Source organism: Rhamphochromis longiceps, linkage group LG3 (assembly GCF_057381845.1).
Source record: "Rhamphochromis longiceps isolate RC_006_pf linkage group LG3, R_longiceps_female_GT1.1, whole genome shotgun sequence".
Taxonomy (NCBI): domain Eukaryota; kingdom Metazoa; phylum Chordata; class Actinopteri; order Cichliformes; family Cichlidae; genus Rhamphochromis; species Rhamphochromis longiceps.
In genome coordinates, this window is record NC_140559.1 from 24,229,915 (window position 1) to 24,250,829 (window position 20,915).

At 43.7% G+C, this 20,915-nt stretch overlaps 1 protein-coding gene and 1 long non-coding RNA gene across 3 annotated transcripts; one reads left to right on the top strand and one right to left on the bottom strand.

The window, feature by feature from the left end:
* Positions 1–1,664: 1,664 nt before the first annotated feature.
* On the bottom strand, positions 1,665–4,880 carry LOC146673571 (uncharacterized). Its single transcript, XR_014910602.1, has 3 exons — positions 4,749–4,880; positions 4,095–4,227; positions 1,665–3,488 (listed from the first exon to the last, which is right to left on the bottom strand). It is a non-coding gene; the product is annotated as an uncharacterized LOC146673571 (long non-coding RNA).
* Positions 4,881–6,411: 1,531 nt separating this feature from the next.
* On the top strand, positions 6,412–20,570 carry LOC146673572 (uncharacterized). Of its 2 annotated transcripts, none has more exons than XM_085390270.1 (4): positions 6,412–6,673; positions 7,722–10,207; positions 11,235–11,366; positions 17,868–20,570. In XM_085390270.1, exons 1-4 carry the CDS (start codon positions 6,584–6,586, stop codon positions 19,876–19,878), a joined length of 4,719 nt encoding a protein of 1,572 aa, XP_085246396.1. In that variant the 5' UTR covers positions 6,412–6,583; the 3' UTR covers positions 19,879–20,570. The 2 variants fall into 2 exon arrangements, with proteins under 2 accessions (XP_085246396.1, XP_085246406.1); XM_085390280.1 differs by having other exon boundaries at positions 6,656–6,791.
* Positions 20,571–20,915: the final 345 nt, after the last annotated feature.

The following is a 20,915-nucleotide window of genomic DNA, read 5'->3' on the forward strand; positions in this document are numbered from 1 at the left end:
TAACAGGGAGCCAATAAAGACAAGCCAATATTGGAGATATATGCTCTCTCTCTGTAACCTTCACTAATGCTGTTTCTTGACTGTGATTAGTCCTGAAACCTGACTGAAATGCTTCAAATAATTTTGACCTACAACTTGTGAAGACATCCTACTCCCGTGTGTCTTATCAAAAAGGAATATATATTTCATGATTTACTTCTACATGCTGTGTGTGTATACAAAGTGCCTGATAGCGAGTGAATAAACAGAGTCCTGCAGCCTCACACGAGTGCTTGTGTGTTTTATGGCTCATCTGCATGAGAGGTTTGAATACAAGCACAGCTGCAGAAGGCAGCTCGCTTTTTCTTTCCAGCATGCAGAGCAGTGACGTCTCACTTCAGAGGACATCGTGCTAATTTAACAGGTATTCATCATCCAATGGACTCAGTGCAACCATGTATTTATTTATTTTTTTAATTAAATAGAAACAGTGCACGTTAATGGCCATCAATATCAAAATATAAAATGTAAAAATGCTGTATTTCAAAAAAAGATTTTTTGGAGATGCACATGAACTGACTACAAAAATCAGGAAAAGATCAAAACAGTAACCAAACCTCAAAAACATAACATGTCCTTACAAGGTGTCGTTTCATTTCTGATTAATTCCAAACAGGTTAAGGAGATAAACTGGATTTAATTCTATGTGTTCAATTTAAAAATTCAACACTTTGATTTAAATCCATAATCGAATGGGTGGCTAGTTTTGCATTCACAGTAATGCTGTATGGAGTTCAAAGAGGCGTCATTACAGGTGAAAGATGAAATCAACAGGCTGCAAGAGCACCAAGAAGAAGGGAATACAAAAGTGGTGGACGATCACAGAATCTTTTCCATTGTAATAAAATAAAAGCCTTTTATAACATCCAGCTAAAAGAAGACTTGACATGTCAGTAATGTATCATGAAGACTTCATAAGAGACAGTTGAGATGCAAATCATACAGGCTGGGTTAGACGGACAAAAATCCCCTGAATCAGCACTCTGAAAGTGAAGACTATTGGAAAGCAGCTGAGTACACCAACTGATCTCAACATGCTGTATTTCACTGCTGAACACGAAAACTAAAAAGCACGAAGGGCTGCAAACACATGTGAACACACCAACACTTCAGTACTTCTTTTCTTGATTTCAAATAGATTTTTGGTGATGTAGAAGGAAAAAGAAGCAAAACATTTGCCTCTGTCCAAATACTTTTGGAACTATACCACCTTGGTTAATTAATAAGTAGGTCAACAAGTGTTTTACCTAACTGAGAAAGACTCTGTTTAGACTCCAGACGCCACTTGTAGTTCCTAGGAGACCCTTATGCACCCCCCTCACATTTATCACATATTTCCAGTGGTTTCCAGAGGGCTCTGGATCTTTCTGGCAGGTGGGATCGTGCCCACATTCCCATCAATGTTTTTAATTTTCCATGAAAAGGTCTCGGGGCCCCAAACACGAGAGCAGATGGAGACACGATGAGCAGGATTTTAATTACAGATGACAGAAGGTGTGTGTGTGCTTGAAGTGGTTTTTGATAACAGAATGAGTATTTACATAAAGAGAACCCCCTCTCTCTGCTTCTCATTCTCTCCTTACCTCACTTGCCCTCACTCACCCATTCTGTTAAGAGCATTTACATATCTGAGGGCACACATCAAAGAGCAAACCTCTTCCTTCCAAATCAACCTCCTGTGTGTGTGTCTGAGGTTTATTTACTGAATACATCAGAGGACACACGTCTCCATTATTATCCCTGCTTCTGTTTAACATAAATCTGTTCAACCCTGGTGGCATGAAAATGAAACATCTCAACACACATGAGCTGAAGAAACTAATCTTTAATGTTGAAATATACAGAAAAATGACCAGATACTCGTTTTTCATTGCTTTTACATTAATTTAGAGGTAGATCAGGTAATATTAAACTACAAACAAAGCATCAGACCATCAGGTTTCCCAATGTTAAAGACACATTTAGACCTTAGGGAAGTTCACACTTGGGAGTTTAAATTGAATTTTAAAAAACAAACATTAAAAAAAACTGCAGAAAACTTTTTGGTGATTCAGCCGTAGTGTCTAGTTATAGAATTACATGTACTGAATAAATAACTTTGTGAATGTGAAGCCTGCAGTTCCTCTAATGTCCACTAGAGTGACTGTGTTAAAACATCTGACTTTACAAGACAAACAAACTTATTTACACCCTGCTACAATAAAGGTTTTGAACCCTATAGCTAACTCCCCTCTTCTTAACAACTCTAAGGGAGGGTGAATTTTTTATAAGTCATCTGTTTAAATTATATTAAGGTTTAAAGTTTGCATTATTGGGGCGTGGCCTCTTTGACTGACAGGTGGATGATGACACAGGCGGCTAAGCTTCACCTCAGCTAATTGGAGTTCCTGAATTGGACCCCTGGACCCTGTTTATGTTGTTGGAGCATTTTTATTGTGATTATAAGACAAAAAAAGTACAGATTCCTGATTGGCTGACCAGATCCCAATAAATGATATGTGTAAGTGTGGGACAAAGTGTTAAAAATGCTGGGAGGTAATCCAATATATGTGAATGCAATTTTCCCAATTCTTTTTTTAAGTAAATATAATAAGATTTAAAGGGCGCTCATGTGATAGTCTTTACATACTCCTGCTGTTCCAACTGAAACTGTCTGTGGGTGTCAGTAGTGATGTATCCATAGATTATGTCAATAAAAAGTACACCAGAGTTTAGCTATTTTTAGTCAGTTGTGGCACAGCATACTGTGTCACTTCACACCAGACTTGCTTCCGTGCAAAACAAAACAACTACAACAAAAACACTATTTTGATTCTAAAATACTGACACTCCATTTCATTTGTGGTGGTTCCAATCATAATCACTAAAATGTGAAAATCTTATGACTTTCTGGCAATTTGTAACATTCGCAACATTAAACAGGCTAATCTTTATTTGACACATATAAAAAAGCCTTCCCTTGATATGCACTGGGTAAAAGCCACACTTTAGAAAAAGTGCAGAAGAAGTCAAAATGTGAGACAGATGTGGGACAATGTATAAAAGTCTCAATTAAAGAGAGAGATCTGGTCTGACTGCCCAAGAAGTCATTAATCCAGCTTCAATTACTCTAAGTTACTCAGCAGTAATTACAACATAAAGTATCAGAGTGGATGTTGTGGGTTTTACTGTGTTGTGGGCTAAACGCAGTCCCCATAGAACCCGCTCAAGTTCGGAGCTCGTCTTCATTGTTTCTCTCATTACGCCGTCTTTTCCCACTTTTAAACCAGTTTTTGGTTGTTGTGTCGTCTCCTTTCAGATCTGACCTCCTGGAAACCTCTGGTGCTTTCAGCCGCTTCTGTCCTCTCCTACCTGAACAGTCACCATATGTTCAGGTCTGAACCTCTGGAACGAGGGCTCAAAGGGGTCCATCAGCCTGAGACCAGAGCAGGAGGAACAGGTTTAACCTTCTGAAACCAAAGAACTTCACTTCAAAGAAAGTCCTTCCAGACACACTAATACATCCACAACTAAACAAACGACTGTAGACTTTAGGAAAAAAAAATCCTACAACATCCTATCGTGCGGGGATAAATGACCAGCCTGATCTTCAAGCTTCAACTCCACTAAAGGAGGCAAGCACTAAAGGGTCTTTTGTTATGTACCTAGAGAATCTAACCCACAACCAGGCTCATATTTAGGGTCATGTCATTCAGTTAGGAACTTTAATTAGCAAATTTAAAAAGTTAAGCAAAAATCTGACTGAAGCCTGAGATCTGCAGCAGATCACAGTTCATATACTGACCCCTGGTGGTGCTGCAGTGACTTCAACCTGGCTGGGTTTAAAGGGATGTGAAAAGAGCAGTGAGGTGTTCATATGAGCAAGGAAACAGGGTCTGTTTCTCCCATTTGTACCAGCAGCTAAAAGAGCTCTTCCTAACATGCTTTGTCTTTTATGCATGACGCTCACTTTGTGCTTTGAACAATACCACAGTTTACACCCTTTACACTGTGCAGGTGTCCGTGGAGATGACTTTATTTATGATACCACATGTCATCATGACCAGAACACAGACCTGTACGCTTGCACTCTGACGCACGGTCAGTCTTGCCTCAACGACGCGTCCTCTGTTCCAGCAGCCAAACGGAGGCGATCCTGCTGGCGTAGATCACATAAGACCAGGACAAAACCACAACTGCCAGCAATACCTGAAGGCCGGAGAGAGACTTGATTCAGAAGGACTTCAAACCTTGGAAAGATGGTTAAACGTGCTCTAAGCAGCATTTTTAAACACGTTTTGGACAATTGAATCTGTTCCACGAAGAGTTAAAGCAGCTCATGTCCAACCAGCAAGTTGTACCTAATATGAGTTGAGGCTGATGAGTGTATAAGACCACACACAACTTTTCTGTGACAAACTCACATGATGCTGTCGTACGTAATAAACAAAAACTGAACCACAATAAACGCACACGATAAAGCAATTTGTTACATGTCGGTAATTTTGTGTTTTCACAATCAAACAGGCATTTCAATGTTCTACGTGTTCTATTTTTGATGTGAGTGAAAATTTTTATGCATTTATTTTTGGTCTTTATGATGTTAAATATCAGCTTGTTAGTGTCTTCCTCGCTAGCTTTACTGTTTCCAGGCTGTAGCTTGTTGCTAACGGTTACCGCGTCTAGTCCCGGTGACTGAGAAGTCAATAGAATAAATAAAGAAAATTTACCGCGGAGTAAATCCGGTCCAGAGCCCGCCTGCTGAGTGCCAACATCTTCTGTTAAAACCTAAAAACTAAACACAAACGCCGCCTCACTTTAGTTTGTTTACAGTTCTTCTTCTTCGACTGCCGCTGCTTCTTCTTCTTGGATTTCCGGCAGACTCAACAAAAGGCGTATTGCTGCCCCTTCAGGTACTTCAATCAATCAGCAGGAGATGTCAAATAAAGAAAATCAAATAAATTAGATAAATAGAATAACGGATGGTTATAATAGGTTATAAAATAATAGGAATATAACATTTTAAAAAAATATATGCTATTTTTATATAAATATATACAAATCAAATCAAATACTATGTAAATATCAATCTAGAATGCTACCTCAGCTGCACGTGCAGTAGACAGCAGTGAGTGTGCAATTGCATGTGTGCAAACAGAGGAATATAGATGGAGGTAAAACAAGTTTACAAACTCCTGTCAGGTGTTTAGGAGTCTGATGGCAGGAAGAAAGAGTTCTTCAGTCACACACTTCTACACCTCCAGCAAGAGGCTGGGAGTGTGAACACAGTTTGTTGGTAGTGAGTAGGGTCTTTAAGGGAGGAGCCAGGTATCCTGTGGACTCTGCAATGGTAGATAGAGATGTAAAGGACCTTCTTTTTCTTTCTTTTTGCAGCCTAATATTGGCCTCTGTCCCCATGAACAGAGATCAGATTCAGGAAAATGCTTGTTAGTGTGCAAACTACTTTACTGAGAATTCAGGGGCTGTGTAAGAAATGACTGAAACTCATGAATAGTTGTTGTTAAACATCTTAAATTTAGGCTAAAGATCAGCACTACAGTAGTTCTACAGTTGATTTCAAATATAGACTGGGGGTATACAAGTCATCTAGATTGCACTTATCAACATTCTTTTTTCCAATACATCCACTATCCTTCCTGCACACATGCACAATCTCAGCCTTGATCCTCTCTAACCCAAGTGGGATAATATGCCTACTCCCCGGAGAGTCTTCTTCTCTTGCTCTGAAGTAATTTTTCTAATCATGGAAACGATCTTGCGATCCCCTATGGGCTCAAATTGTGGTCATAAATATTTTGTACTTGTAAATCAGGATTTGTATGTGTAAAAAAGAATTTGTGTGTGTGTGTAAAAAAGATTTGTGTGTGTAAAAAGAATTTGTGTGTGTGTGTAAAAAAGATTTGTATGTGTAAAAAGAATTTGTGTGTGTGTAAAAAAGCCAAACCCATGTGTTCTCTGATTGACATGACATTGGCCAATCAGATGAAAGGACGAAAAATAGGGTCACAATTCGTACTTGTAACTTGAAACTTGAGTGCAGACTATCTCACGTATTTTTTGGCTAAGTCCACACACAAATCTTTTTTAAGCACACACAAATTCTTTTTACACATACAAATCTTTTTTACACACACACAAATTCTTTTTACACATACAAATCTTTTTTACACACACACAAATTCTTTTTTTACACACATACAAATCCTTATTTACAAGTGCAAAATATTTGAGCCCATAGATCCCCCCGTGCTGTCCCTCACACCCTGTGCTGCAGATTGCATTCAGAATCCTCGTACCATCACCCCACCCAACTAGGTGGCAGTGATAAACTGATTGTGGGGGCTGACCACAGAAGAAGACGAAGAAAACTCGACTGTCATTGTATTTCCCATCATCCATCGCGGCGTTTTTCTCGTTCCAGCTGTGAGGAGCGTCGCTTCTGAGGACAGTGACAGGCAGATGTGTGTGTTTCTCACAGCAGTCGGTTTCTAAACGGATCGATACAGTGTGTGTCCGGGGCCATCGCTGAGCTCGGTGACGGCGGATGCCGCTGAAAGCGCGGAGCTCGACCCGGAGGAGGAGAAAGAATCCGGATGAGGAGCAACCCGCGGAGCCTGCTGCTTCCTCAGCTCAGGTACGAAGCTAACAGGCATGCTAACAGGCTGGGGGAAGCCGTTTGTTTGAACCCGGCTAGCTTTGGTTAGCATGTTGGTCTGGTAGCAACCTCGGCATCGGTCCTGCTAGAATATGTTGTAAGTAATAAAATAAACAATATAATGTTTTAAAACATCATTGTTGTTATGGAGAAAGAATTAAAGAGTAAAGCCAAGTAATTAAACGCAGATTTTTATAATGACCGTAGAAAATAACAAATGTGGGCTAAATGCTAACAGGCAGGGAGCTTCTGTTAGCCAGAGATAGCATGTAGGGTTTTTAAGCAACGATGAGCATCCCTAGCTTGAAAATCTTTAAACAAAAAAACATATTTAATTTAAACAATTAGATTTTTCGCGAATAATCTTTGCAAAATTAAAGGTCCTTATAGAATTGATAGAATTAAGCAAAATGGAAGGCTTAGCTAACAGCTAGCTGGTGTGTTAGCAGGCTAACAAACTCAGGGGAGTCCTTCCGTGTCGGTAATTGGGTGAATAATTAGAATAATAATCAGTGTTAATATTAACACAACTGTGTGAAGGGTTTCCACAGACGGAGGGTTAAACAGACGGATGATTTAAACAAACAGAGGCTCTGACAGGTGCAAAGTGTTTACCGCAGTGTTCAATCCTGACTGTGAGCTTCAGTTAGTCAGTGTTAGCACGCTAACATAGTGGCTACAAGGAGCATCAGTGAAGTATAAATCTATAAAGAACAGCACCACAAGAGGGGCTTTGATTTACAGTTAAGTTATTTTTCAATAAAAAGTCAAATATAAAAGCAGAAAGTCAAATGGGTAGCGAAATTTAAAGAGTGACAAAGAAGCAGTAGCTGCTAGCTGTGTTGGTGCCACAGCTTTCCTGTGTTTTTAGATCAAAGTGAAGCACTGGGGAGCCATGTGACCTGATTAATTTGTAATCCAGGACTTTGTTTTTGTTCTCAGCAGGTGTCATTTCACCTGTACTCAACAGTTCTGAATCCTGAAAGCTGAATAAGGACACATTTCTTCCTGCGTTGTTTGTTTTCAGGTGATGGCACCGACGCGAATGAAGCTGCGCGTTCGCCGCCGTGACAATGCAGCCGCAGGTGCTGCAGGACGTGGTGCTGCGCTGGAGGAAGATGAAGAGCAGAAGAGTCGAGAGAGTGGCAGCAGGAGGAAAAACGCTAGCAGATCTTCTACTGCGGCCACATCCTCCTCGTCCTTGTCTCCACCCGCGTCCTCCGCCTCAACGTCAGCACGCCCCCATCTGATGGCAGCAGAGGAGGCGTCGCCTGACTCCAAGTGCCCCATCTGCCTGGACCGTTTCAACAACTTGGCATTCCTGGACCGCTGCAAGCACCGCTTCTGCTTCCCGTGCATCCAGGAGTGGTCTCACAAAAAGCCAGAGTGTCCGCTTTGCAAGCAGCCCTTTGCTTCAATCTTTTACCGGAACCAAGCTGAGGATGACTTCAAGGAATATACACTACGCTCAGCGCCCCCCAGCAGCAGCGTGGCCGCTACTGTGGCAATGGTGGCAGCGATGGCGTCAGCTGCAAGAAGCAGCCATCAAATGAGGCTAATGCTGAGGCGGCACCGGGTGTCAGAGGCTGGCGAGACAACAACAAGGAGGCGGCGGAGGGAGAGAGGGGCCAGAAGGGCGGAGGAGAGGGCAGGGAGTTGGGAGTGGTACCTCGATTCCCCTCCCCTTCCACTCCCTCCTCTTCCTCACCCTCCAGTCGTTGCTGAGGACAGTGAGGATGGGGAGGAACAGAGGATAAGAGGAGGTGCTGATTTGGTGGAGCGCGGTGTGATATTTGAAGGACTAACAGGCCTTGGAGGGGCAGTGGCACCCATTGCCCCCAATGACCGGGCATCACGGCGACTGATGACTCGCTTAGCGGCAAGGCAGCGTTTGCAGCGTGAAGGTGGAACCGTGCGTCGACTTAGGGAGAGAGAGACGGTGGCTTTTCGCCGTGGCCTCTATCGCTGTGGCATTCGGGTCCGTGGGGTTGCCGGAGTACACGGCAACGAGGGACAGCGTGACATCACGGCAGATAGCTTCCGTCGGAACCCTGCCCACTTGAACAGGCTCCGCCCCTGGCTGCGGAGGGAGCTCACGGTGCTGTATGGCTCGCACACCTCGTTGGTTGACATCGTTCAGCGCATCATCATGGCAAGGCTCGCCCGCCACGGCCTGGAGAATACACCCAACATAGAAGAAGAGTTGCGGCCATTCTTGCTGGCACGCACTGAGCACTTCCTGCATGAGCTCATCAGCTTCGCCCGCTCGTCGCTCAGCCTGGAGAACTATGACCTGCAGGCGGTGTACGAGCCACCGGACGCTGCAGTGGAACTGGATGGGATGAGCAGCTCGTCCGATGGCAGCTCTGTCATTGCCATCTCCGAGGGGGAGGATGAAGAGAGGGGGGCAGGGGGAGGGTCCGAGGAGAGGCTGGGGAGGGAGGTGGGAGCTCAAGATGACCCCATCCAAACAGCGAGTGTCCTTAGCCTTTCGGGTTGGGACGATGAAACCCCAGGCCCCTCCTACTCCACCGCCGAGCCTTCATCTTCGTTCAGTCCTGCCCTGCCGGAGGCAGCCAATCAGGATGGAGGAGAAAGGCAGGGAGAAGAGGATGAGTGTCTCATCGTTGGGTACAAGAAGCCGATTGCAGAACGGACGCCAGAGTTGGTGCAGCTCTCCTCTGACACAGAAGAAGAGGAGGTAGAGAAGAAGAAAGAGGAGGAGGCTCCTCCTCCCCCCTCTGCAACACCTCCCCTCTCTTACCTACCAGCGATCCCTCCCTCCACATCAGGTACTTACAGAGAGGAGCAGGACAAGGGGCAGAAAATTGGCGAGGTGGCAGGACAGCGCTCACGTGCACGCTCATGGTCAGGGAGCTCTGGTCGGAGCAGGAGCTCTGTGTGCACGCTCAGCCCGGCGACGCCTGGAGAGACTGAGCGGCAGCAGGAGATGGGGAGCTGGAGAGACAGGAAGTCCACCAGTGAGGCAGCAAGAGAGAAGAGGAGGAAGAGAAGGCAAGAACGCAGCAGCAATCAGCACAGGAAAAGTGGCACTCTGTTCAACCCAAATCGCTCCATTTATCCCGCCATGATGCGGCACCGCTCCTCGCCTCCGTTTGACTCCAGCGCTGACTCCAGCTCCCCGCCGTCGCCCAGCCCGCCGGACTCCAGCTGGGAGTACCCCTGCGCCCAGGTGTCCCCTCTCACCTCCTCTGCCTCTTCACCATCCCTCTCCTCGTCCTCACCACGTCCTCCCCCACCACCACCGCGGACGCCACCGACGCCCACGCTGTCCCCCAGCGACAGCGCTCATCACGGAGAAAAACCCGGCGGGAAAAGGAAATGCAAGAGCCGCCACCTGGACAACAATGTCAAGGATCCCACATGGAGGCCGAGCGGCAGTGGCGGTATTCGCAAGGAGAAGAGGAAAGAGAGGAGGAAGAGGAAGGAGCGAGACAGAGGAAGGAGAAGGGAGAGGCACAGGCGGGCGAGCAGTGGCTACGGTGGCGAGAGGTAAGAGGCCACTGGATTTATTATTATTATTATTAGACTTTCCAGAAGAGTGTAAATTATCAGTGGTCTATTATTGACTGTTTTTGACAAATTTTGATTTGCAGGATAAGCCGGTTTCACCCACCACCCTCACCTCTGATTTGGGTTTCATTTGACTTGTACCGTATTTTTCGGACCATAAGGCACTCTGATTTTCTTCAAATTGACAAAAAGGTTGTTTTAAAATCACAGGACAGTGCTTTGAGTGAAAAACTTGAGCTACTAAGTTTTTCGGTAATTTGACACATTTATTTTGCCGACTGAAGCTACCACAAAGCGCGACTTGCACAAGCAGACATGATGTCACTGGTTGTACGGTGAAACTAAGAAACATTTCCTACCTGGGATGTTACCTGTTGGTTCTCATCGTTTTGACCTCTTGTGATTTTCAAAATCATGTAAATGAATTCCCCACAGGGGATGTGATTTTGAACCCATAAATATTAATGTAAAAGCGTTCCCGCAGGCCAGTGGTGCCTAGCAACATTGTTTATACATTTTGATGTGATGGCTGCTTCTAGCTAGATCTGATTGATAGGTAAACAGAAGAAGCAAGTGTTTAGGTTTTGAAAATGATTATCTTTGGTTAATCACTAAGCTGCAGCTCTTTATTCAGGGGACGATGCACGAAAAATGAATCCTTTACCACGAGAGATCAGCATTAACGTATTCCTCTTTATTCTGGAAACAGACACAGTTTTGTTGTATTTTCTTAAGTTTAAATGAACCTCAGTCTAATATTAATGTTTGGGATTTTCTTTTCAGCAATGAAAAGGCTTCATGTTCGCGTGTTGTTTCTCCTCTTACTGTTGATTTCTTTTTTTAGAGTTGCTTTCCTGACTCTAAAACTGTCAGCTGAAACATCTCACCAGCTGTTGTGTGAAGTGCTCAGCTCAACAGATGAGGAAGACCTCTCAATAGCTTCCTGTGGTTCAGGTGTTTTAATGACGTTTCCAGAAGTTGCTCACTCCATGCTCTCCCTCTGCAGCAGCCGGAGGTCCAGACAAGACCGCAGCCCCAGCGTGGAGATCATCTACGAGGGCACCATCACCGCCGACGGGGCGCAGCCTCCTGCCCACAAACGGCGCCGGAAACGTCATCGCAAGGCTCAGCAGAGCAGGTACGAGGTGTCACACTGCTGGGAGGGGAAAAAAAGGTTTGTTTTAGCACGTTACACAAATTCATACAGCTGACAGTAATTAACACGTAAAGAAGAGTCTGAGACGAAGCGAAGTGGTCGTCACCTGATTAACTGTGAAATCAGTTATTTTAAATGAACACAGTGATGAAACACTTCTGTTGATCATTATCAGGTGTACCGTTTGCACAGGTGATATCAGTTTTTGAATGTGAGATGTTACACATCCACTCTACAAGTCTTTTTCAATCCCTGCATCACACTTTGCTCACAGACGGGGAACAGAAATGCTATTTAGAAATTACAGGCTGCTACATTTCTGCTGCTACATTTCCAGCCTAAAGGTGGATTTTTCTGCCTGTATTTCTCTGGTTTGTTTAGGATATATTACTTTCTTTCGAGGAGGGGGCCTAAGGGTACATCTTTCGCCATCTTACAATGCTGTGATTGCAGCCATTCCCCAACTCTCTGTGAATGGTACTCATGGCCATTGATCAGTGGGTTTTGGTCAGTGGTTGTTGATCAATGGTCATGACAATTTGCATAATTATGATTAAGGAACTGACCTCCCAGCCCATTGTTCCTTCAGTGGGCTGGTTTCAGTCATTATGCAAATGTACTGTTTATAACAGGGGTGGGCAATTCTAGGCCCTGAGGGCCGGTGTCCTGCAGGTTTTAGATCTCACCCTGGGTCAACACACCTGAATCACATGATTAGTTCGTTACCCGGCCTCTGGAGAACTGCAGGATGTAATTTAGCCATTTAAATCAGCTGTGTTGGTTCAAGGACACATCTAAAACCTACAGGGACACCGGCCCTCGAGGCCTGGAGTTGCCCACCCCTGGTTTATAAGATTTGGGGAAACCTGCAGTCAGCTGAGACTGAAGAAGTCACTTTGATGAGTGACGAAACCTTTCTCCCACAAAACGCTACGTCCAGATGAACAGAATCAGCTTTTGGAGATTTACTTTCCTGGATGATTGAGAATGCATCAAGACATTACTTTCTTTGTTAGTCCAAAAGTGATCTGCTGCACTGCGTCTTCTTTTAAAGGGAACCCCGGCTATCAAGACATGTTTGCGTTAAAATATGTACTGTGCTTTCAATAACACATGTGGTATTAAAATATGCCAAATGTTTTCCTTTTAAACACATTTTATATAAAACCATTTACCAGTAGGCCGCCATTGTTATTTACTTCTCAATACACTCTGGGTAGTGACGTCATATGGTTGCACCGCATCGAGTTCACAGTTAGCAGTGCACTGGAAATGGCTTCTGTTCAACCTTTCCAGTTTGAACCAGATCAAACCGAGAGAGCGAATGAAAATAGTCAACAAGTACTTAGTTTAGATGAAGATGAAAACAATCCGTCACACGAGGACGAGAGAGTGAGGGAAAACTACTGGTGTCTATGCGGCTACTGCTTGCCAATGGCAACGGCGACTGAGAAGGTTTGTTGTAAAGTACCAAAACTTTTTTAAGCCGTTTGTCTTAATCCAGATGTTCTTTGGGCAGCCATGACCGGTATCTGGTCTTTAAGTGATAACATGATGAATCGTGCTTCCAGGCCCAAAGTTGTCTGCATTTAATAAGACTGTTGTGTTTTTAACATGTTTTAATGTTTTGTATCTTGTTCGATTTAATCTCAACAAGCCCCTAAAAACAGTCAGTGATCACTGTCGGCTTCTCGTGGTTTTTATTACCGCTAATCATTTTAAAGCTCAGTTTTTAAACCCTTACGATGTAACTACAGACCAGCCCATGCAGCAGTATATTAATGACTAACCTCGTATTGTGGATGGATTATCTTGGTGGTTCTCCTGATGTTTGGTTCGTTTACAGCATCCTGCCATGAGCTGTGTCGCTAGCGGCATGTAGCACATCATTATATACCAGCTAGCCCAACTTCAGTAACCCTACAAACGTCACTGCTGTTTAGTTTTCTGTCTTCATTTATGTTGGAAGTGATAACAGAGCTGTACGTTTACGTTTTTTTTTTTTTTTTTTCCAGAAATCTCTCAGTCAGAACATGATATATCGTGTTTCACCTGTCTATCCAGTCGTTAAGTGATGACGTGATGAATCCTACTTCCGGGCCTAAAGTAGTCTGCGTTTAATATGGCTTTTGTGTTGCTAACATGTTTAATGTTAAGTATTTTCTTCTATTTAAGAAAAGCTCCTAAAACAGTCAGTGATCACTGTTGACCTCCCTCGGCTTTTATTACCGCTAATCATTTATTTAAGCTCAGTTTTTAAAACCTTAGGATGTAGCTACAGCCCAGCCCATGCAGCAGTATAAGAATGACTAACCTCGTATTGTGGATGGATTATCTCAGTTGTTCTCCTGGCTAAAGTTTGGTCCTTTTACAGCATCCTGCCATGCGATTACATTTGTTCCTGACCACCGAGAACACTCACGGTAACTTTTATCCAGTGAGAAAAAAAGTTAGCTTGTTTATATTATGCTAACATAGCTGTGTCGCTAGCGGTCACGTAGCACATCATTATATACCAGCTAGCCCAACTTCAGTAACCCTACAAACGTCACTGCAGTTTAGTTTTCTGTCTTCATTTATGCTGGAAGTGATAGCAGAGCTGTACGTTTTAATTTGTTTCCAAAACCCCGCAGTCAGGACATGCTATATTGTATTTAGATAGAAGCTAGCGAGCTAACTCCCTGCTAACTTCTAACTCCGTTAAATGTTATAAATTCCGTTTTCATGGATGCCTGGATGTTAAACTCAATTAACTCAATTGTTAAACACCTGGTAGAGCAGAACGCTGATCATTTTATTAAATATGAAAGACTTTGGACAGTTTTTCTACTCTCAGTAATGCCATAGTGATCGTTTGATATATGGACCTGCAGCGGAGTTTAGACCCAGACACGGCTAGTGACGTCAGACTTAACGATGGGATTTCCACCCTGCAATGTTAGTGATGACGTCCAATTCCAACAAAGTGCCAGCAGCAGCAGTATTATACTGCAACAGTTGTAACACAGGCATTATATCCAGTAACGCAGTCTAAGTTTAAGGACCTGCAAACGGTGACATCACCGCAGCTCTGTAACATTTACACCAAACTTTGCAAACATAAGTCCTCTGTTCGTTAGCGTTCGTCCTCCAGCTTTACTGTTTATATTATGCTAACATAGCTTGTCGCGCTAGCGATCACGTAGCACATCATTATCATTAGCCCAACTTCAGTAACCCTACAAAAGTCACTGCTGTTTAGTTTCCTGTTGTCATTTATGTTGGAAGTGATAGCAGAGCTGTACGTTTTAATTTGTTAAATAAATCTCTCGGTCAGAACATGGTATATTATATTTAGATGGAAGCTAGCAAACTAATTGCCTGCTAACTTCTAACTCAGTTAACGTAAATTCCGTTTTCATGGATGCCTGGATGTTAAACTTAATTGTTACACCTGGCAGAGCAGAACGCTGATCATTTTATTACAGATGAGCAAATTTAGACAGTTTTTCAACTCTCCGTAATGCTGCAGTGATCATTTGAGTTTGGGCCCAGACATGGCTAATAACGTCAGACTCAAAGACCAGATAGTGCTGGTCTACCAAGTCGTAACCAGGTCACTAATAGGCAAGTTAATTAAAACTGTTGCTACACTTTAAAAAACAAAACAGGTTAGCTGAACGAAAGCACCGATGGAAAACTGCCGACAACCAATACACGTCCTCGTCCCAGAATGCATTGTGTGCGAAAAAACATGGCTGGCATGGCATGGATGGAAACCCGAACAAAACACGCATTAGCAGGCTCTAATGCCTGTGTCTCAATCTCACGGCCCATGTCACCTCTACTTGCGAAAATTATTACTCTAAAAATTTTATATCAAGGCAATAGGCAGAGTGTTACAGGCCTAGCCCTAAAGAATGTAGCCTCATGGGCAGTTTAGTCCATGCTGCAGGGAGAATGGACTGCCATACCTGTTGTGTGCAAAAAAGGAGAGTTGAAAAGTACAAGTTGTCACCGAGCAGAAACGGGAGCTGGAAGCATGTAAATATAATAATGACCACTGCAGCCAAAAAGAGTGCCTGACAAGTCCAGTTGTAAGTAAGCTATTAAGACTTGACTGTACACGGTGTTCATGTGAAACAATAAGTTCCAGTGGAGTAGCGTTTCAACGCCTCTCTCTGTCTCTCGCTAGCAAAGTTGACGCAGACAACAAAGTAAAGCTAGTTTTCGGCTACAAGCTCAACACGGAACCTGGCGTATTAGTCAGAGGTCCCTTTACTACGGTTCGGAGCCACAGACCTGTTTTATATACGCGTGGAATAGTTTTCTATACAAGATTGCTGCAAAAAGTGCAGTCTTACCTAATGTCCACTCTACTGTTACTCATTTATATTAAGATTTAAATATCTAGTTGGTATTGGTATGGCGAGTAACCTTCAGTAATAGTAATAAATCACACAGCAATAGTACATTCATGTATTTGGGTCATTAATATACTGCAACAACATGGGAATAGAGCAGCTGCGAGAGAATTCAACATTAATGAATCAATGGTACGGAAGTAGACAAGGCAAGAAGAATGAGTTGAGTAAAGTTTAAGTTATCTGACTGTTTTGTTTCCCTTAATGCGCCTCATGGTCTGAAAAATACGGTAATTTTTAAGGTTGCAGCAGCGTGGCGTTCAGAGTTCAGCTATTTAAGGGTCAACATCAGGTTGTAGCGTGTAACGGATGGTAAACATTAATATCATCTAACACTTAGCAGGTATTTTGTTTGTCTCAGGGAATTTTGTGATGTCATTATCTCTTTTCCTTTCATGAATGATGCTTCAATGTATCCTCTGCTAAATGAGGCAAGTAAGGAAGCATTGAAGCTCCTTTCCTTTGTGTTTAGAGAGTTCATCCATCTCTGATGATGGCTCCACTTCTGTTGCCTTCCTGAGGAAATCTGCCTGTTTGACTTAAAATTTTATTGGCAGAGCTTCCATCTTTTGTTTCATTATTAACCTTCAGACACTGTGTCTGCAGAAAAGCTTGATTATAGCCATCTGCGGGGAACATTCACGTAGGTGCAGAGACTGCAATTTTCTTGTCCAATTTCATTTTTGTTTCTGGTGATGCAAACATTATGAGTAGAATCTACTTTTTTGTTCAAAACGTTACTTTAACCTCCTAAGACCCGAACTCTTCCACGACATGCATTTTTAATTTTTCTTTGATATTTGGGCATATTGGGGCCTGATGAATGTAAAAACAAAGATTTTTTTTTTTTAACCTTATTTTTGTTTTTAAGAAAAATAAGAGCCACATATGAGGATATTCGTTTCAAATTTTGATAGAACAGTGGCAGTATAATGTCCTCGTAAGTGGATATCAGGCCCATGTAGAGCAAAATTGAGTATTTTAGTCTAAATAACCCAAAATGTGATGTCCACATATGTGGACGGCAGGTCCTAGGAGGTTAATAACAAAAGAAATGGCTGAACTTTACAATTTCCCCAAATAAAACGTCCAAATTTGAGGTTTTTCACCTTGTAAAGCCTGAACAATTAAATAAATGCCAAAAAAAACCTGTTTGTTGAACCTTTTACTAGGAAGAAAAAAGGAAAATAAATATCATTTTGCAGATACAAATTTTAATTTAAATGAATAATTTTTGCTATTTGTGCAGATGGTTTCTTAAAAGTTTTATTTGGGTTTTTCACAGATACGATACACATTACAGGATTAAATATGTATTATTTGTAAGCTCCGTAAGTACAGTAAAAATTTCCAGGAAAAAAAAGCAGTTTTAACCTCTGCTAAAAATTGACACCAACTCAGTTTTGTGCTTACTGCAGAGTTAAAATGTGTTCACCAGTCCAACAAATGTCATGTGGGTGTCTTCTGCACTAATAAGGCTATAAATGCTCACAAATGCTGAATAAAATCTTTAATAACGTTAAGATAGGCAGCACGGTGGTTAGCACTGTTGCCGCACAGCAAGGTCTTGAGTTCAATTCCACCATCAGGCCGGGGTCTTTCTGTGTGGCGTTTGCATGTTCTCCCCGTGTTTGTGTGGGTTCCCTCCGGGTACTCCGGCTTCCTCCCACCGTTCAAAGACATGCAGCTTGTGGGGATAGGTTAATTGGATAATTCAAATTGCCACTAGCTGTGAATGTGCGAGTGAATGTGAGTGCGAATGGTTGTCTGTCCCTGTGTGTTAACCCTGCGACAGACTGGCGACCTGTCCATGGTGTACCCCGCCTCTCGCCCTATGACAGCTGGGATAGGCTCCAGCGCCCCCCACGACCCTGAAAAGGAGAAGCGGAAGCGAATGGATGGATGGATAACGTTAAGATTTTTACCACAATATGTACTTCAGGTGGGATTGATCTATGTATTGATCCCTTTGTAGAAGAACACCATTATTGATCACAGAAGACTCAAGTGATGAGGGTTGTTGCTGTTATTTATTTCTGATTTTATTCTGATTTTATTTCTTTGTCTTTCTCTCTGTCAGCTCTCCGGTCATCATCACCCTGGACAGCGACAGCACCCACGACGACGCCAACAACAAAAATAGCGGCAGTATCAGCAGCAGCCCACTCAGCAGCCAGCAGACCGTCGACTTCTCAGACCTTCCTCCGCTTCCATTGGTGCATTCGGCCAGTGTGGGCGGCGTTTTGGACGCTGAAATCGGAGAGCTTCCCGTTGACATTCTGGACCGAGGATACGATGGGTCGGACACAGAGCTGGCGGGCCGTTCCAAGGCAGCTAGACTGATCGCCATTGACAACAGCGATCACGAGGTGGACGTGGAGAACCTGGATGTTGATGTAGAAGGACCAATCAAAGCGACAGATCCAAAGACACCCAACGCCGACAGTCACAGAAACATGGGCTCTGTGAGCGTGGGCTCTCGACCAATGGGAGACCAGGATGCTGCCCGCGTAATGACTGATCTTCTTCATAAAAGACATACTGAAGCTTCAACCTCTGACAGCCACCTCTTGGCCTCCATCCTAAGTGACCTGGACAGGATCGCTGCACCTAAACGTGAAGCCCCGTTGGACATTGACGCCAGCTGTTCCCCAGACTCCAAAAAAAGGCGCTACCGAGATCCGTGTGGCGTTAGTCAGGCTCATCAACAGCAGGACAGCTGGAAATCCACTTTCTCTGAGGAGCAGCCAGTCCAGAATCAGGACGCTACGTCCATAAACTCGCCATCTCAACTCAAGCAATGGAAGGAGGGGAGGGATGCCCCTCCGCTCCTCAGACAGGCCAGCCCGGTTCGGTCATACAACAGGAACACGCCGCCACCACTAAAACACAAAGATGCTGGGAGTCCACGCCGCTCCCCTATCTTTAACAAAGACCTCCACTCAGATCACACCTCTGCCGGACCAATTCTGCATAGTTTAAATCCCACCGACTCCTGTTCGCCCGCGAAGCTGCCTGACGACAGCGAGTCCATCCCGCCCATTTCTGCACTGAAGAGACATCTGACCAGCACGTTCGCACTGAGCAGCAAGCCGGCCAACATGAGCAGCGTTTCAGCTGCTCTCTCTAAAGTCCGAGCACTAACCACTGACTTCGATCGCTCCGGTCACAAACCTCCTGTCGCTCCCTCTTCCTCTTCTTTTGCGTGTGATTCGACTCCCACGGCTTCTCGTTATTACTCCTTAAACTCCTCAGCTTTACATTCCACCAGGGAGAGCACGATGGGAATATCTTCCATCCTCTCACCCGTCGACTTAAATCCTGTGAATTCTTCATCGGACATTGATTTCCACTCAGCTGCTGGCTGGTCCAAAGAGAAGCCAGCTCCTGCTCACTCTACCTCCGCCAGCTGCAGGAATAAGACTCACAACTCCTTCTGGGCATCACCCGTTGACTTTCATCGATTCAGCAGTGCTGCTGGAGGTCCCCCGGCACGTAGCGGCATGTACTCAGGAGTCAACTCTCACGACACATCACTTCCCGTTTCTGTTAGTGATTCCAGGACTCAGAATGATGTCTCACCCCCTAACTCCCCCTGTTCCAGTAATCTGACTCTAATTGGCTTGACAACAGCTGCCACGCCGTCCACCGTGAACCTGCTTCCAGTTGACTTCCACTCCTCCAGTCCGGCCTCGGGAGGACGGACAGGCGAGGAGACGGCGTCGGTGCTGAACTGCGAGGGAAAGCCACTCTCGGTGGGTCTTGTTGCACCTGCTAACTTGCATTCGTCTTGTTTGATTGACGGACACTTGAACCACACAGCCTTCTCCTCCTCCTCTACTCCCTCTGAACACAGCATTACATTCAACGCCTCGCACAGAAAGTCCGAACTCGGCATGGACCCGAATCTTCTCCGGCCCCCCAACCACGTTGATCCTGATTCAAAACATAACCTCCCCCCTGACTCTGAGCCTCCACCACCAAAATACGCTCAGAGGGACTTTGAGCCCCACATGGACAATCACATCATCTCGGAGTATAACTCCACTTCTACCACTGACACCCATCCATACGAACGCTCCGCCACGTAGGACACGATGAAACGAGAGATTTAAATGTTCGGAATAAATGTCAGGGACAAACTGTTGCATTATACTTTTAGCATCATTTTTCATGAACCATTTATAAACTTGTTTATTTAGAATTTAACTCGAGTACAAACACATTCCTAGTGACTGATTTTCAAAATAAACTTGTTTTCTGAGGCAGCACCAATAAACTGATTGTTTAGACATGAGCACTGTCATGTACTTTTGTATTACTTTTATTATTTTAATCGTTGAGGCAAGCGGGTGAAACCCCCTCCAAACCTCGCTATCAATTGGTTGGTTTTTGTTTTTTTTCCCATGTTCAAACTGCTTAAGAAAAAAAAAAGTGTAAGGATGAGTCCAGAGTGAAGCGCTCTCAATCACATGTAGTCCACAAAACCGGTAGCTCTAGACTAAAAGTAAAAGACAAGGTGTAAACCTGAACAAAACTGGCCTTTTCAGGGGAATGATGACTGAATTTGGTAATGACACTCGGACACATGCTTGTGTAAGTGAGTGGATGTTTGTGCGTTTACATGTTCTGTGTGCAAAAAAAAAAAATCTGAATAAAAGTTTGGTTTAAAAAAAAATCTTTTACAGTAATGTAAAAAAAAATGCTTTTTTTACTCAAATGTATGAGCAATGTTGGCAGTGGCTTGTAAAACAGATGGAGAAGTAATGACTCATTAAAGCTTTCTGACTCATCATATATTTGAATGGAATTTGGATTTATGTACTGGGGTCCATTGCTAAAAATACGTGACATTAGCTTATCGTGGTAACGGATCTTTTTTTCTTTTCTTTTTTCAAACTGGTTACACTGGTGTGTTCCTGCGTTGTTTGACAATGAAAAGTAAAAGAAACACAGACCTCCAAATCACTAACTTGCCCACTCCAGCTCCTCTCCCACAGGGGATTTGTAGAAAAGGGCGGCTGCATTTATTTTCACATTAAACATAAAGTACGAACTTACATGGAACAAATTTGACTTACGATTTAAAAAAAAAAAAAAAAACCAACAACACGAAATCTGACATGCC

Bases quoted from the DNA above. Each gene is read 5' to 3' on its own strand.
- LOC146673572 (XM_085390270.1), top strand. From the start codon at position 6,584: ATGCCGCTGAAAGCGCGGAGCTCGACCCGGAGGAGGAGAAAGAATCCG. The intron at 6,674-7,721 runs GTACGAAGCTAA...GTTTGTTTTCAG, and splicing joins CTGCTGCTTCCTCAGCTCAG to GTGATGGCACCGACGCGAAT. The intron at 10,208-11,234 runs GTAAGAGGCCAC...CTCCCTCTGCAG, and splicing joins AGTGGCTACGGTGGCGAGAG to CAGCCGGAGGTCCAGACAAG.